Source organism: Rhinatrema bivittatum, chromosome 3, assembly GCF_901001135.1.
Source record: "Rhinatrema bivittatum chromosome 3, aRhiBiv1.1, whole genome shotgun sequence".
NCBI classification, from domain to species: Eukaryota; Metazoa; Chordata; class Amphibia; order Gymnophiona; family Rhinatrematidae; genus Rhinatrema; species Rhinatrema bivittatum.
In genome coordinates this window covers 164,486,056-164,500,588 of record NC_042617.1, presented here as the reverse complement: position 1 = coordinate 164,500,588, position 14,533 = coordinate 164,486,056, and the positions used below count along the sequence as shown (strand labels likewise).

The following is a 14,533-nucleotide window of genomic DNA, read 5'->3' as shown; positions in this document are numbered from 1 at the left end:
GTACATGTCCCCAGATATACATGTATAATTTCTTTGTACTTTATTTCAGAGTGAATAGATAGAAAATGTTTATTTTCTTTTCTTTATTGTGATCTGGGTGGAATACGTGTAACGTTGAAATATTTCTTTGTTTTGAAATTAAAAAATCAATAAAGATTAAATTATAAAGCAGCTGCAAAGGCATTCCTATTGAAGCAAACATTTAATTAAAAGGTGCCCATGTATATTTATACTATTCCACAACAGAGATTACCAACCAAGTATATGAACTTGTTACTTTACAAAAATCGCCACTTGGTTCTAATATTTTAACTAGGATATTTACTGAAACCTCACTCAATTTTTACGCGCGTCCCGGGGCTCTGCGCGCGCCGGCGGCCTATGCAAAATAGGCGCACCGGCGCGCAAGGGCCCTGCTCGCGTAAATCCGGCCGAATGTGTATGGCAGTGGAAGATGCTTGAGTTGCTATTACTATGAGGTAAATCCAGAATTTGAAAATATTTTTTTGTTTGATGAGTTGTCAGGGAAACACCCAAGCTCCATTGTTGGGTGAATTTCCATGGATGCACAGTATGTTACAGAAATGGAGATACAGGATTTTTATTGACATTCTTTTCCTTCCTATATACTTTCCAGACTTCACTCTCATAGCCATATAGATTTAGATGAATAAAGCTATCAAATAATTTTAATAGTAGTTTTACTAGAGGTGTGAAACTGGCCAGCTTTTTAAAATTACGCAGAAGACCCTTTGGTCTTTCTTATTAAGACTTTTTTTATAGCCAATTTTAAAGCAGGGGGCCATGCTATGGAGGTGGGTGTGGTGAGGAAATATCATTTTGGCTCCCCCCCCCCTCTCAAATTCTTCTGTCTAGAGACGCCACTGATTTTCTGTGGCCTTAATCAATAGTACAAGAAGGATTTGGGGGGCTGGAGAGGCACACAAATGCATTAGCCCCAGGCACCAGAGACCCTTAGTATGCCACTGGGCGCGAGCCATATGGGGCCGCAAGCGGCGGCAAAGAAGAATTATGATTTGGCGGGCTACAAGCAGTGCCCAATGTGCTCGCGGCCCAGAAAACCACACACTCAGTGGGCACAATTGAGAATGAGGTAGGAGTCGGGGCCGAGACTGTGGGGTGGTGTGACCGGGAGGGGTGTGTGGAGGTGCAAGGCAGAAGGTTCGCCTAGGGTGCCTAATTCCCTTGCACCAGCCCTGCATACCTTCAACCAATGCTGTATGGATTTCTGTTAATATATAAATCAGGAGTGCAGCCATAACTGAATATTTTGGAAGAGCCCAACATTAACATGGGTGGGTACTGTGACCAGCTCCATGTCTCATCCCTATCAGATGTCTCTGATCCACTCTGTGACAGATGCTGGGCTTGATGAACTATTGGTCTGACCCAGATCAGCCCGTTTTATATTCTTATATATCTGATAATCTCAAGGTTGCAAAAAAGTATAACAAGGCAATGACCAGAGCCCGAGGGATGCCAGACTATATATATATATAGAAAGATATAATCTGTAGAAAAAAGAAGGTAAGAAAGCCTCTGTTTAAGGCATTGATGAGACCTCATCTGCAGTATTGTGTTCAAATCTGGAGGCCATAAATTGAAAAGATATAGACAGCACATAGTCAGTCCAAAGAAAGACTACAAAATTGGTGCAGTCTGTACCAAACACCCTATGAAATGAGAAGTAAGGAGCTGAAAAAGGAGAGGAGAGAGAAGGGAAATATGATAGGCACATTCAAATACTTCAAAGGTATAAATTAATGCAGAAGTAGTAAACATTTTTAAATGAAAAAGACATTGTTTTATTGTACTTTTTACTCAGCAGTTTCCTCTTGCTTCTTCACACTTCTAGGTCAATAGGGAATTGGCCTCTGTTGGTTTACAGTGCCATGAGCTCTTAATTGCACATACGGTGGGTATTGTCCCTATTTTTATAACCATCCCTAGCCCATCCATCACAGTGATGGTCCTTGGCCAGGAGCCACAGACCATGATTCTCTCCAGAACCTGGTATGTATGCACCCACGTTCAAGCCAGTAGGTGTCATCATTTAGCAATGGCTGAGATTCCTTTCTTCCCAGGGGCAGTGAACACTGTCTCTGTAGCACCCACAGCCCAAGCCAGCTGAGGGTGTCAAATCTGGGCATGGGAAGTGAATCCTTGATCTACTACATAGCCTAGAAACATCATTTAAGAACATAAGGTCACAATATGAGGCTCACAGAGGATAGACTCAGCAGTGTAGTTAGAAATATGTCTACACAGAAAGGGTAGTTATATTTACTTATTCAATAATAAAAGAAAGGGCAGTTGAAGCATGGAACAACCTCCCAATGGAAGAGCTTAAGACAAAAACAGCATGGGATAAGCAATGAGGATCTTTAGTCACAAAGAAGTGAAAGGAAAGCCAGAGGTCAACCAGAGTCTATAGTAGGAGTGTGCATTGGAAATGTTTTTGTTTTGTTTGCTATTTTTTTTATTTTGTTGCATTTATCAAAATGAAATAATATGCAAAAAAAAAATAAAATAGAAAAACAAAACTAAACGATGTGTCCCCTCCTCCTATCCAACAAACCCATGAAAATAAAGGCCCCTTCCAGTCCCTTCCATTTCACCTCAAAAGGTGGTCTTCCACGGGCAGTAGTGATCCCCAGTCGCTCCTGACCCGCAGCTCAAGGATTTCAAGATGAATGCCTGTCAATCTGAGGATAGTACCATTATGTTATATGACAGATTCTAATCTACAATATAATGGTACTGGCCTTTGGTTGACTAGCAGCAATTTTGAAATCCCCTATCTGTGGAGCAAAAGTGACTGAGGATTACTCCTACCCATGGAAGACCATTCGATGTTATAAGAAGGGGGTAAAAGAGATGGTGGGGGGAGGAAATGGGAAGGGGCCTTTTATTTTCAGAGGTTTGGTGTATAGAAGTATGGACCCGGACTGGAAAGTTTTGTTTTTGTTTTTTTACAGATGGTGACAGTGGCAGTTTCAAAACAAAACATGAATGAAATTTCATTTGTTTTTGTTTTATTGTACATTGAAAATGCAATGAAATGAAATAGGAAATGTCATTGACATTTACTATTTACTACAAACAACAGCACATCCCTAGTCTATGGCACAGTAACAGGAAGTAAACTGGGCAGACTAGATGGATCTTAAAGTCCTTAGGATAGATATTGAAAGCTTAACTGTTTTTCTAAGTTAGCCGTATAGACATATCCAGCTAGTTTAGATGGAACAGTCAACAGCACTGCTGCTGAATATCCTCGTAGCAAGCGCTACTTAGTGGATAAGTCAAATCTGTGTAAGTTTAGACCTGCTTTTGAGCTGGTCTCTCTTATTTGTCTAAGGGTGAATATCACTACTTAGCAGGATAACCTATCCGGTTAAGCAGCACCGCCCCAATCCACCCACTGCCCGCCCACAACTTATCCAGCTATGTCGTGGCCGCAGAACATAACTGGATATTCAGCAGCTGCTACATAGCCAAATACGTCCTAATTATCCGGCTATCTAGCGTTAAATGTGTTTTGAATATCTGGCCCCTTATGAACTGTTACATTTTATATTTCTATGTTTTTAGCCCTTACCACTTCTCTGTTAATGCGGTTCGACTGAAGAGCAGAATAAGCTGATGGAGTGGATCAAATCTCTTTGTTCCTTCATCTTCCTCTGGTGGTCTCTGCCCTGGTCTCTGTGGCAAAAGAACAATCAAGCTTGTAGTACACTGCATCCTACAGCATGCTGTCAGCTATGAAAGATTACAATTGTAGCAAGTTTAAAATGAACTAAAGAACAAAGTACTGCTGTACAATGTATTATTGTACAATGTTTCTATTTTTTGCAATACGAATAAAAATTAAACATTACATTGAAAAAAAAAATGAACTAAAGAAAGCTTTACTGTAAGCATCTGTGTAGCAGAAGTGTTATGTTAGCATTACTTACTCAACCCCAACTGAAAAATCATTCTGGGATCCATATTTAGCCACTGAGCAGCTAGATAAGTTAGTCAGAATCACCTATCCAACTGAATATACACAGCAATCTTAAAATGTAGCTGGATAGGTATATCCTGCTAACTTTAGACCTGCCTGCAGCACAGCCATAGTTAGCCAGTTAGGTTCACTGGCTAACTCCAAATATCAGACTTATCTGGTGAACCTAACCGGCTAACTCCGCTCCTCCCCAGAATGTCTACTGCCCACTCCAGGAATACCCCCGACATATCAGTCTAAATTCTAGCCAGATATAGAGTTATCTAGCTACAATTTAGACAGATAAGTTGTTGAATATCATAGCTAAACCATTATTTATTTATTTGACATCACTTATTAATCACATTCTAGACAAGTCTTCCAAAGCGATTTACAACAAATTTAAAACAATCAAAATAATAATCACAAATAATATAAACAAAATTAAAACATCATAATCAAAAAAACAATTAAACATAAATTTTATAAAACTCTGATAATCCAGAAGAGCTGAATTATATGACATCAAAACTTCAAAGAGAGGGCCAGTTACCAATCTGCATCTTATCATTGCATCATGATTAAACTCTAATCATTAAAAGCCACTATCATAAGCCATGTTTTCAGATTTTTATGAAATTTTAAACCATCCTTCTCTTCCTTTAGACCAAGTGGAAGTGAACTCCATAAAGCTGGGTGTTCTGTCCCCAGCAGTGGGTACATGTTTGTGTCTGTATATACTGTACTTAATGGAAACACCTTTTTGTAACCCACGATAAAAACCTGTGAGCCTTGCCTTTAAGGGAGCTTGCCCTTAAGAGAAGTTCCCTTCATCCTTTGTTTTCTCTTACTTGGGAGGGGTCTGTATGCCCTCTCAATCTAGCATGAGTCTTCTTAAGTGCCTTATTGGCTCAAGGGGCTGCCCTTCATGTTCCCCCCATGTCACATGGATCCTAGGCTTGCTACTATTGGATCTCGCCCTCTAGCCCCAGCTTGTGGGGATGTTTCCTGTAATCACACTCCAAGACTGTTAGTCAGTCTCAGCCATGCTACCTGAAAGCTAGAGGTGCCTGCAACCTCTGTGATACAATTAACCTTTTTACATTTCTTACCGCTTTAATTCTAAAGATTAAATCAGTTTCAGAACCCTGTTGTCTTCTCATCCTGAATCCCAAGAAACTCCATTCTCCCTTTTCCTGCCTATCTCCAGCTACAAAGATCTCTGCCTGGGGCATATATGTTTGGAAGCAACAATTGTAAGTAATGGAAATTATCTGTGCAATAAATAATTTCAAACTTAAAAGAGCTTTGCCTGTAGACTGAATGGGAAGGAAAGTTATCTGTCTAGAAGAGGGAAACCGGGGTGTTTCTTACTGAGCCAGCAAACTGAGATTCCTGATGCAAACAAGCTATTTTGCAATCACTTCTTACGAAAAGCTTTATTCCTCGGTAAATCAAGAGAATGGCCTTTTTTTGATTGCAAATTCCTCATACCATTTTAATTTCCCTTTCAGAAGTGGAGCATAAGAGCCACTTAAGGATTTAAAGGCAAGCAATAAAGATTTAAATTTACAGTGCATGTTCACTGGAAGCCAGTGTAGGCCGAATAGTAATGGCTTCGCAGGAGTTCTTTCAGTTATCCATCTAAATTGTTTTTGAATATCTACCCCTCTGTGTCCAAGCTATTGGCATTTATGACCTAGAAGTTCAAAAGGCTTTGAAGTCTGTGGAAAAAAATGTATTTGTTTGGAATTTCATGCCATGAAGACCCATGGACAGACATATATGGGGTAATATTATAGCAGGTTCCATACATTTTGGGACTATTTTAAGCAACAGGTAAGTTCACTGTGAAAATTACCCTGGAAAACTACATGCACCAGCACAGTTATACCAGCATTTGGTGCTTGTAGTTTTGCTAGGAGAATTTCTGTGCATACTTTTTTAAATCAAAAAGAGCTTGCATAAGTGCCTACCCCGACAAGACTCCAGCCCCTGGAATGCCTTTCCCCTATGCATGTTAAAGTATGTATAGACAGTGCACACACACATCATTTCATATATGTATTTGTCATACAGTTTTCTAAAGGACATTTCTACAGGTAAAGCACTACTTTACCTGCAGAAGACCCTTTGAATATTATCCCCATAATGGAATGGTTGGTTTATTTTGAGAAGAAAAAATGTATATAATTTTCTGTTGTAAAATTTGATGCGATATTAATATATGGCAGTCCTTTGGTAAATTTCACCATGTTCTGGGATAATAATATATAACTTCTGATCCTGGAATCCAGTGACAAACCATTAACTCCTTCTGACACTTAAAAATGGTAAGAAGCGATGTCATCAAGAGCTTTGCCATAAAAATAACTTTTATTTTTCTCATTATACTGTTAATTCTTGCTTTCCTTACTAATACTTCCCCCTTATATTTCAAACATTATGGGCATGATTTATTAAGCTTTTTTCCCCATAAACACAGCGTGGGGGAAATAGCCTTAATGAATCGAGTTCAACGTTCTTTAAGGGAGTAATGTTCAAATCTATGTATGTGCTCGTTATAAAATTGCATGGAGGTTGTGTGTAACTCAGCTTTGTGCATACTAGGGATGTGAATCGTATTTCTGACAATTGAAAATATTGTACGATATTTTCAAAGTCGTCAGAAATCGGGGGCTCCCTGAAACTGATAGGAAAACCCCACAAAATTGTTCGTGGGGTTGTCTTATCGTTTTGGGAGGAGGGCGGGAAAAACGGCACCATAAAACAATCCCAAAACCCACCCCGACCCTTTAAAACTGCCCCCTTAGCTTTCCCCACCCTCCCGATCCCCCCCAAAACGTTTTAAAATTACCTGGTGGTCCAGTGGTGGTCCCGGGAGCGATCTCCCACTCTTGGGCCGTCGGCTGCCACTAATAAAAATGGCACCGATGGCCCTTTGCCCTTACCATGTGACAGGGTATCCATGCCATTAGCCGGCCCCCTGTCACATGGTAGGAGCACTGGATGACTGGCGCCATTTTTAAAGATGTGACAGGGGCCAGCTAATGGATTGGATACCCTGTCACATGGTAAGGGCAAAGGGCCGTCGGCGCCATTTTTATTAGTGGCAGCCGACGGCCCGAGAGTGGGAAATTGCTCCCGGGACCACCAATGGACCAAAAGGTAATTTTAAAACGTTTTGGGGGGGATCGGGAGGGTGGGGGAAGCTAAGGGGGCGGTTTTAAAGGGTCGATGTAGGTTTTTTGTTTATCAGCTCGGGCGCAACCGATAAAAAAAAAACGATGGGGCCGAAGGAAAAAAAATCCACGATGTGAATCTAACCGGAATCGGAACCGATTCCGGTTCTGATTCACATCTCTAGTGCATACTATATTTTACAAACTACAATAATGGAACTGGTTACCATGCGGTATAAGTATATATCAAAAATGTAAAACCACATGTGAACCCTGGGTTCTCTGTTTGACATATAATTATCGGCATTTTTCGCATGTGGTTTTACATTTTTGATATATACTATATTTTACAGGCACAAAAGAAAAGCATTCTCAGATGCAGAATTGCGACAGAGTTGGGATTTACACACATACTTTTGATTTTAAAAAGGATACAGATAAATTAATCTGCAGAAGTTCTGTCCTATAAAGAGCCGGTGTAACTTTGCGTGGGTTAGTGGGTGAGCATTGTTAAGGCTACTTTTCCAAATAAACTTGTGGATATACGTTTGCTTTGAAAACTGATGTAACATGTGCTTTGGCAACACATACCCAGGTTTTTATAAAATTATCCTCTAAATAACAAGTGCTCAATCCTTTATTGTTCTGTCAGGAAGTACGGCAAAGTTTCTTACCTGTAACAGGTATTCTCCAAGGACAGCAGAATGTATAATCCCTACACGTGGGGTGACGTCAGCTATCAGAGTCCAGGGTGGAAATTTACTCAAGATTTACACTTTTAAAATTGCCCTACTGAGCATGTGCTGGAATTCCCACAATGGTGAACACACAGGGCTCCTCTCAGTTTGGTATAAAGCTGGAGAAAACAACTCCTAGTGGAGGTGCATGTAATTATGAGGACTATGCATCCCACTGTCCTCGAAGAACATTTATTACAGATAAGCAACTTTGCTTTCTTTGAAGACAAGCAGGTTACAAGAATTCAGATACATGGGAATTGCTAGCTACAGGTTATTTTGAAATAAAAAAGGGGAAAACACAATAATGCCAACAGGAATACAAAATGTTTTTCGTTGGCAACAGGACCTTTTGCAACTTTAATATAAATGAGCCCTGGTGGTGGTGGTGGGGTGGAGAGTTGGAATCTAAACCCCAAATAAACCAAGCATGACAGAAGACCAAACGTAGTGCCACATCCTAAATCTATATCCAAACAGTAATGAGATGTGAATATGTGGATGAACTCTATGTCACAGCTTTGCAGATCTCTTCCATGGAAGTCGATCCTAAGTGAGCCTTGGACATGCCATGTTTCTAACACTGTGAGCCTTGACATGCTCATCTAGAGTCAGATCTGCCTGGATGTAATAAAGTGATGCAATTTGCTATCCAATTAGACAGTGTGGGTAGATTTTATAAACTTATGCACGCGCAAACAAAAGTACGGTGGATTTTATAAGATACGCGCGTAGCTGCGCGTATCTTATAAAATCCAGGGTTGGCGCGCGCAAGGGGGTGCACATTTGTGCAACCTGCGTGCGCCGAGCCTGGCACGCGCTGCCTGTTCCCTCCAAGGCTGCTCCGAAATCAGAGCGGCCTCGGAGGGAACTTTCCTTCTGCCTCCCCTCACCTTCCCCTCCCTTCCCCTACCTAACCCATCTCCCCTGCTTATCTAAACCCCCCCTACCTTTGTCGGCAGATTTACGCCTGCCCGAGGCAGGCATAAATCTGCGCGCACCAGCGGGCTGCTGGCGCGCCATCACCCAACCCGGGGGCTGGTCCGGAGGCCTCGACCACACCCCCGGGCCGGCATCACGCCCTCGACACGCCTCCCGCCCTGCAATTCGCGCCGCCCACCCGACACACCCCCTTTGCAAAGCCCCGGGACTTACGCGCGTCCCGGGGCTTGCACGCGCCGCCGAGCCTATGCAAAATAGGCTCGGCGCACGCAAGGGACTTTTTTTAAGGGTTACGCGCATTGATCGCCCTGGACAGCACAGGATCTGTTCTCCTTGTAGGAGGCGGTCTCCATATTGAGTAGAAAGATAACACTGGTGACATGTCCAAGCAGAGGTTCCCCATGAATGGACAAGATTGTGAGAGCAGTGTCCAACGGAACAGTCAGAATCCCATAGTGACACACCAAGGACTCATGGATGAAGCTGCCTCCGCACCGGTACCAAGAAAGGCTTGAGTATCTATATGGGTGTCCCCGACTGAGAAACTTACAGGTACTACAATTTGTGGAGAGGTACATGATCAACCTAGAGTGGCCTCTCCCACTAGACCCAGGTCTTGGAGTTTCCCGGCTTGGCCAGGCTGCGATTAGCGAAGTGCCCCATTGCTGCGCAATATAAGTGCAAATTGAGGCGTCAGCATATCTGCTTTTCCTCAGCAGATAATTTGAGGCGATCTATTTGCATAAACTCTTCTGGTATTGATGCCAACTCAGGAGGTGACCTGGATGTCACTGAATGCAGGAAACTAGGAGCAAAATGAATGAGGCCCTGAGATAGGGCTGTATCCTGAGCTTGTTATTGAAATCTAAGGTCCAGGCATATTGCGAAACTGATTAGCCCCCTCCAACATGTGAGGTAGATCCTGGCCAGCCAGCTCATCTTTAATACATTCTGACAATCTTTGCCTGAAGATGACTATAAAGCTATAACCCCCTTATTGTAGTTCAGATGTCAGCATACGAAAATGAACCATGTATTCACCAACAGAGTGGGAGCTTTGCCTGATCTGAAGAAACTCCATAGCCATGGACGATGTGCGACCGGGCTGATCAAAAATCATGGACATTCTCTCAGAAAGTTGTTCATATCCCCTAGATATGTGTTATCTCTCTCCCAGAATGGCAAGGCCCATGCTAGGATGAAGCCGCCAAAAAGGACAAGATGTAGGTCGTCTTGATGTAATCAAACGGGAAGAGATGTGCCTGTAGTTCAACTTGCAACCGGCATTGATTCAGGAAGCCTCTACATTTGTTGGGATCACTATCATACCTTGAAGCGAAAGCAGATGAAGTATGGAAGTAGCAGGCTGTACCAGAGGTGCTAGAGCCAGAACTGGAGATGCTGCACAGTCACCCATAACCTGAAGATAAGCCACCATTGTGTTCAATTGATCTTGTCACTGTTTTAGCTGGTTAGCTAGTCCAACAATGGCAGAGGTCTGGGCTGAGTCTGCCGAGCTCATGGCCTCAGCACACTGTAATGACTGGCATGGGAGTGAGCTATTTATGTTGTGGCGTAGTTGACGCAGGCTCATAGATAAACCTATGAGTCTAGGCCAAAAGGAGGCATATGTGCCCTATAGTGGAGACAGGCTGGGGCTTCACCTACACCAGCCACCTCCCCCACAGTTTAAGCCCTTGGTTTCTGGTGGCCGGCAGTACTTAGGTGGGTCCTTAGGGCAGTAGAGAAAACAAGAGTACAAGGGCATGCTGGGGTCAGGACAGGCAGCGAGCTGGAGGTACTGGAACAGGCCTAGGGTCAGGCAGGCAGGAAGCAAACATGGTCAGGTCCAAGCAAGTGGTCAGATCCAAGTGGCAGGCACTCATGGTCATGTCAAAGCAAGAGGTTAGTATCCAGAAGTCAGGCTGAGAATACACAAAGACACACAGGAGACACTGGATGAGACAGGCTGGACAAAGCAAAACTGGAGAAGACGAGGCTGGCCGAGGCAGGACAGGTGAAGACAAGGCTGGAAGAGGCCTGGCTAGACAAGGCAAGGCTGGACGAGGCAAGGCTGGACAAGGCAAGGCTGAAGAATCGGTAACCAGGAAAACACAGGAACACAGGAGTAACATGTACTGCACGATGCAGGAGACCCATTGCTGAGGCAAAGCTTCTGAGCATGGCTGGGCCCATATACCCAGCCTTGTAATGTTATCAGCAGGTGCCGGCAGCCCAAGTTCCCGACGTGGGCCCTTCAAAAGAAACATGCGGACTTAAGGGAGCCCACGGGGGAGGAAAGTATCACGTTACACTGACTGCATTCTGCCACAGGAGGAAAGTGTAGCAGTCTCCAGCCTGCACCAAGAGCCAGGGTGTAGCAGTGGTGAGTGATGATGATCACAGGGTTAAATAGATATTTTATGATAAAGGAATAAAGAGACAAGCCCACAAATCGAAGAATTCTACTTTTTCCAATTTTGTTACTTCTATCAAGTCTGTCTTAGGTGGGATCCCCTGTGATGCTGGGGAAATTTGTGAGACTTTTAAAGAATTATTATTCCTTTCTGTATGTTTCTGAACTGGTTGCCATGGAAGATTAGATCAATGCTTATCTGAATAATCTTGCTTTTCCCATGATTTCGGGTACTTGAGTTTCAAAGTACTATTTGAGCTCTGAGGATTGGTGAGAATGATTTTTCCTTATTATTCTATAGGACATTTTTGGACTCCCTGTCTCCCACACCTGCAGCTTTAAATCATGATGGTTTAGTTGGAGGATCCCTCCCTTGCTCTTCTCTGCAGTACTCTAATTAGGGAAGTATCCTGGTTTATCTAGTTTTTGAAGATCTATTTCTCTGTTAAATTATGACAATAAGATCTTCGTTAAAGTTCTGGCCAGTCAGTCAGAATGTCTCTTTCCTTTGCTAGTACACAGAAAACAAACTGGCTATATTAAATGGAGGCAAAGGGTGGATAATGTGAGACATACATTAGACCTGCCACATTATGTGAAAGGAGCTGAGACTGAGGCTTTATTAATTTCCCTGGATGAAGAGAAAGCATGCAACAGGATGGATTGAATGAATGTATCTATTTCTTACTCTTCGCAAATTTGGTTTTAGGGCAAATTTTCTAAAATGGGTTCAAAATCTACTCCAGTTCTGAGGCCTAGATATGAGTGAATGGTAGAGTTTCTCAGACGTTTTCTCTATTTAGAGGTACAAGGCAGGGCTGTCCACTACCACCATTGTTGTTTGCATTATGGAGCCCCTGGGTCTTGTTTTGGCAATATTCTGGCTACTCGGGTATTAAGAGTGCTAATAGTAGTGACAATAGGATTGCACTTTTTGTTGATAAAGTCCTATATGTAACAAATGCCTATCAAACTTTGCAAGTTATACTGGATGTCCTTAAAAGTTTAGTGAAGTTTCAGGTTATAAGGTGAATGACAGTAAAACTGAGATTTGGGGTATAAATGTAAGTCAATCATCTTGTAGAAGTATTTATTTATTTAAAAACATTTATAGCCCACTTCTAGCAAACTATTTGTGCTAAGTGGGTTACAATACATGAATATTCTTAACATCTCCACATTAATATTCATACTCATAATTTAAAACATTAATACATTAAAATCTAAAAAAAATAAAAACCCATCTAACTCAATGTTATTGTATTGTGTTATTTAGTGCTGCAGCCTGTAAGATATAAGAAACAGATCCACTACTGGGGATTTACCAGGAACTTGTGACCTGAGCTGGCCATTGTCGGAGACAAGATTCTGGATTTGATAGACCTTGGTCTGACCCAGCATGGCACTTTTTATGTTCGAATGTTCTTATGTTTATAGCACAAACCTCCTTTGTTTAAAACTATAAGACCTTCTGGTCGAAGCCTTTGTTCTAGAAGCCAGAAGAATATAAGATATATCCTCTGACAGGTTTAGAGAATCCAAAATTATTCTCTCAGCATCCAAGTTCTGAGGTCTAGGGGGCCAATTTTGGGATGTAGCATTTTTCCCTGGTTCTCTGTGTTGAGGACCAGATAATTCTTTAACATGACTGGTTCCTTGGTGGACAATTATCAAAGGAGTGGTAACCAATCTGTCTTGGCCACTAACAGGCTATAATAATAACATACAGTTCATTTATTATATGCTTATTGCTGAAGGCATTCAGAGCATAGTACAATAACATAAATAAAACATCCAATTAAAAAAAAATAAAAATAACCATATCAAAACAAAAAATAAAACATATAACTAAAGCACACTCTATTCTATCCTCTCAAAACAAATTCACTTGGTAACATAACATTTTTCCAACCAACTTCCTTCAAATCTTTATACCAACCTGCAAATCCATTTATTCATAACACCAATGTACTTTCTCTATTGTCTAATCCTCCACAGGATGGACCAAGGCAGAAGCAATGTTTTAAGGTCTTATTTAAAAGGTCTAAGATTTTGCATCAAGCACAACACATTTGGCAGGGCATTCCATAAATAAAGAGCAATACAGGAAAAAAAACCTCTATTTCTTATCCTAGATAGCCTTACTCCTCTTATTAACTGACCAGTGTGGAATCTGTATAGAAAATAGCCCCTACTACTGAGAGCCACTGAGGGTCTTAGATCTCCAGGCAGGCCTGGAGATCTAAGACCCTCAGTGGCTAAAAATCACGTACTGGAACAAGTTTTACATTAGCTTAGTGTGTTGTTTTCTGCATGACTCTAAGTCTTATGACTTAGTGTTGCAATTAGCTTTCTGGAATCAGGGTTAAATTTAGATTCGCACCTGGCACATATTCATAGTAAAACTGCAAGGCTAGCTGTTTATGGGAATGAAGAAATGTCATGAATTGGAATGCAGGAAAACATCATGAGTTGCCATTCCAAAATGGAGGCTTAAGTGATAAGTGGTCTTAGACCTAAGATGGTAGATAGAGGGGTGTGCTATGGCATTATAATACAAATTGATGAATCAGTATATGTTTGGGTTGGGGGTTGTAGACCTGACCCTGATTGACTCTGGGATATAGTAACAGACATAAGGATATGATTAAGGGAAATGTGTAATCAAATTAAAATCTGTTGACAGTGGCGTACTGAGGGGGGGGGGGGGGGAGGGGTAGGGGAGCCAATGCCCCTGGGTGCAGGGCTATAGGAGGTCGCTGATGGCTGACATAGGGATGCCCATGCAGCCGCCAGGTGGATCTCATCCAACTGGCGGCTGAGCAAGGAAGTGTGCTACTTCTATGCTGTGTGCTGGCCACTGTTCCCTCTAAGCTGCACATATGCATGGCTGCACCAAGCAGGAAGAATGGAGGGGCCATGGTGGAGCTCATCCTACCACGGCACTAAGAAAAAGTGACGTCCAAACCTCCAGCTGCTCCTTCTCCTTCCTGCTTGTGCAACTCCAGAAGAAAAACATTGCCGGAGCCATGTGGGCAGGAAAGAAGAGGAGCATCGGATGTGTGCAGAAGAGGAGCAGCATTTGCGGCAGCCCGAGGAGGCCCAGAAGCAGGGCCACTGTGGATCCCACCTAGCAGTGGCCTGAGAAGATCAGGGCCACCGTGGAGCTCATCCCATGGCAACCTACAAATAGGAGGCCCAGAGGCAAGAGGGAGGCTGAGGCCCTGTAGAGTGTGTGTGTGTGTGT

At 42.5% G+C, this 14,533-nt stretch overlaps 1 protein-coding gene across 1 annotated transcript in view; it reads right to left on the bottom strand.

Annotated features, from left to right (window-relative positions):
- RYR2 (ryanodine receptor 2) overlaps window positions 1-14,533 on the bottom strand; it is a 1,771,220-nt gene that overhangs the window by 412,127 nt on the left and 1,344,560 nt on the right. Inside the window, 1 exon segment of the mRNA XM_029593907.1 lies at window positions 3,623-3,726. Within this exon segment, the coding sequence (XP_029449767.1) occupies window positions 3,623-3,726 (104 nt within the window).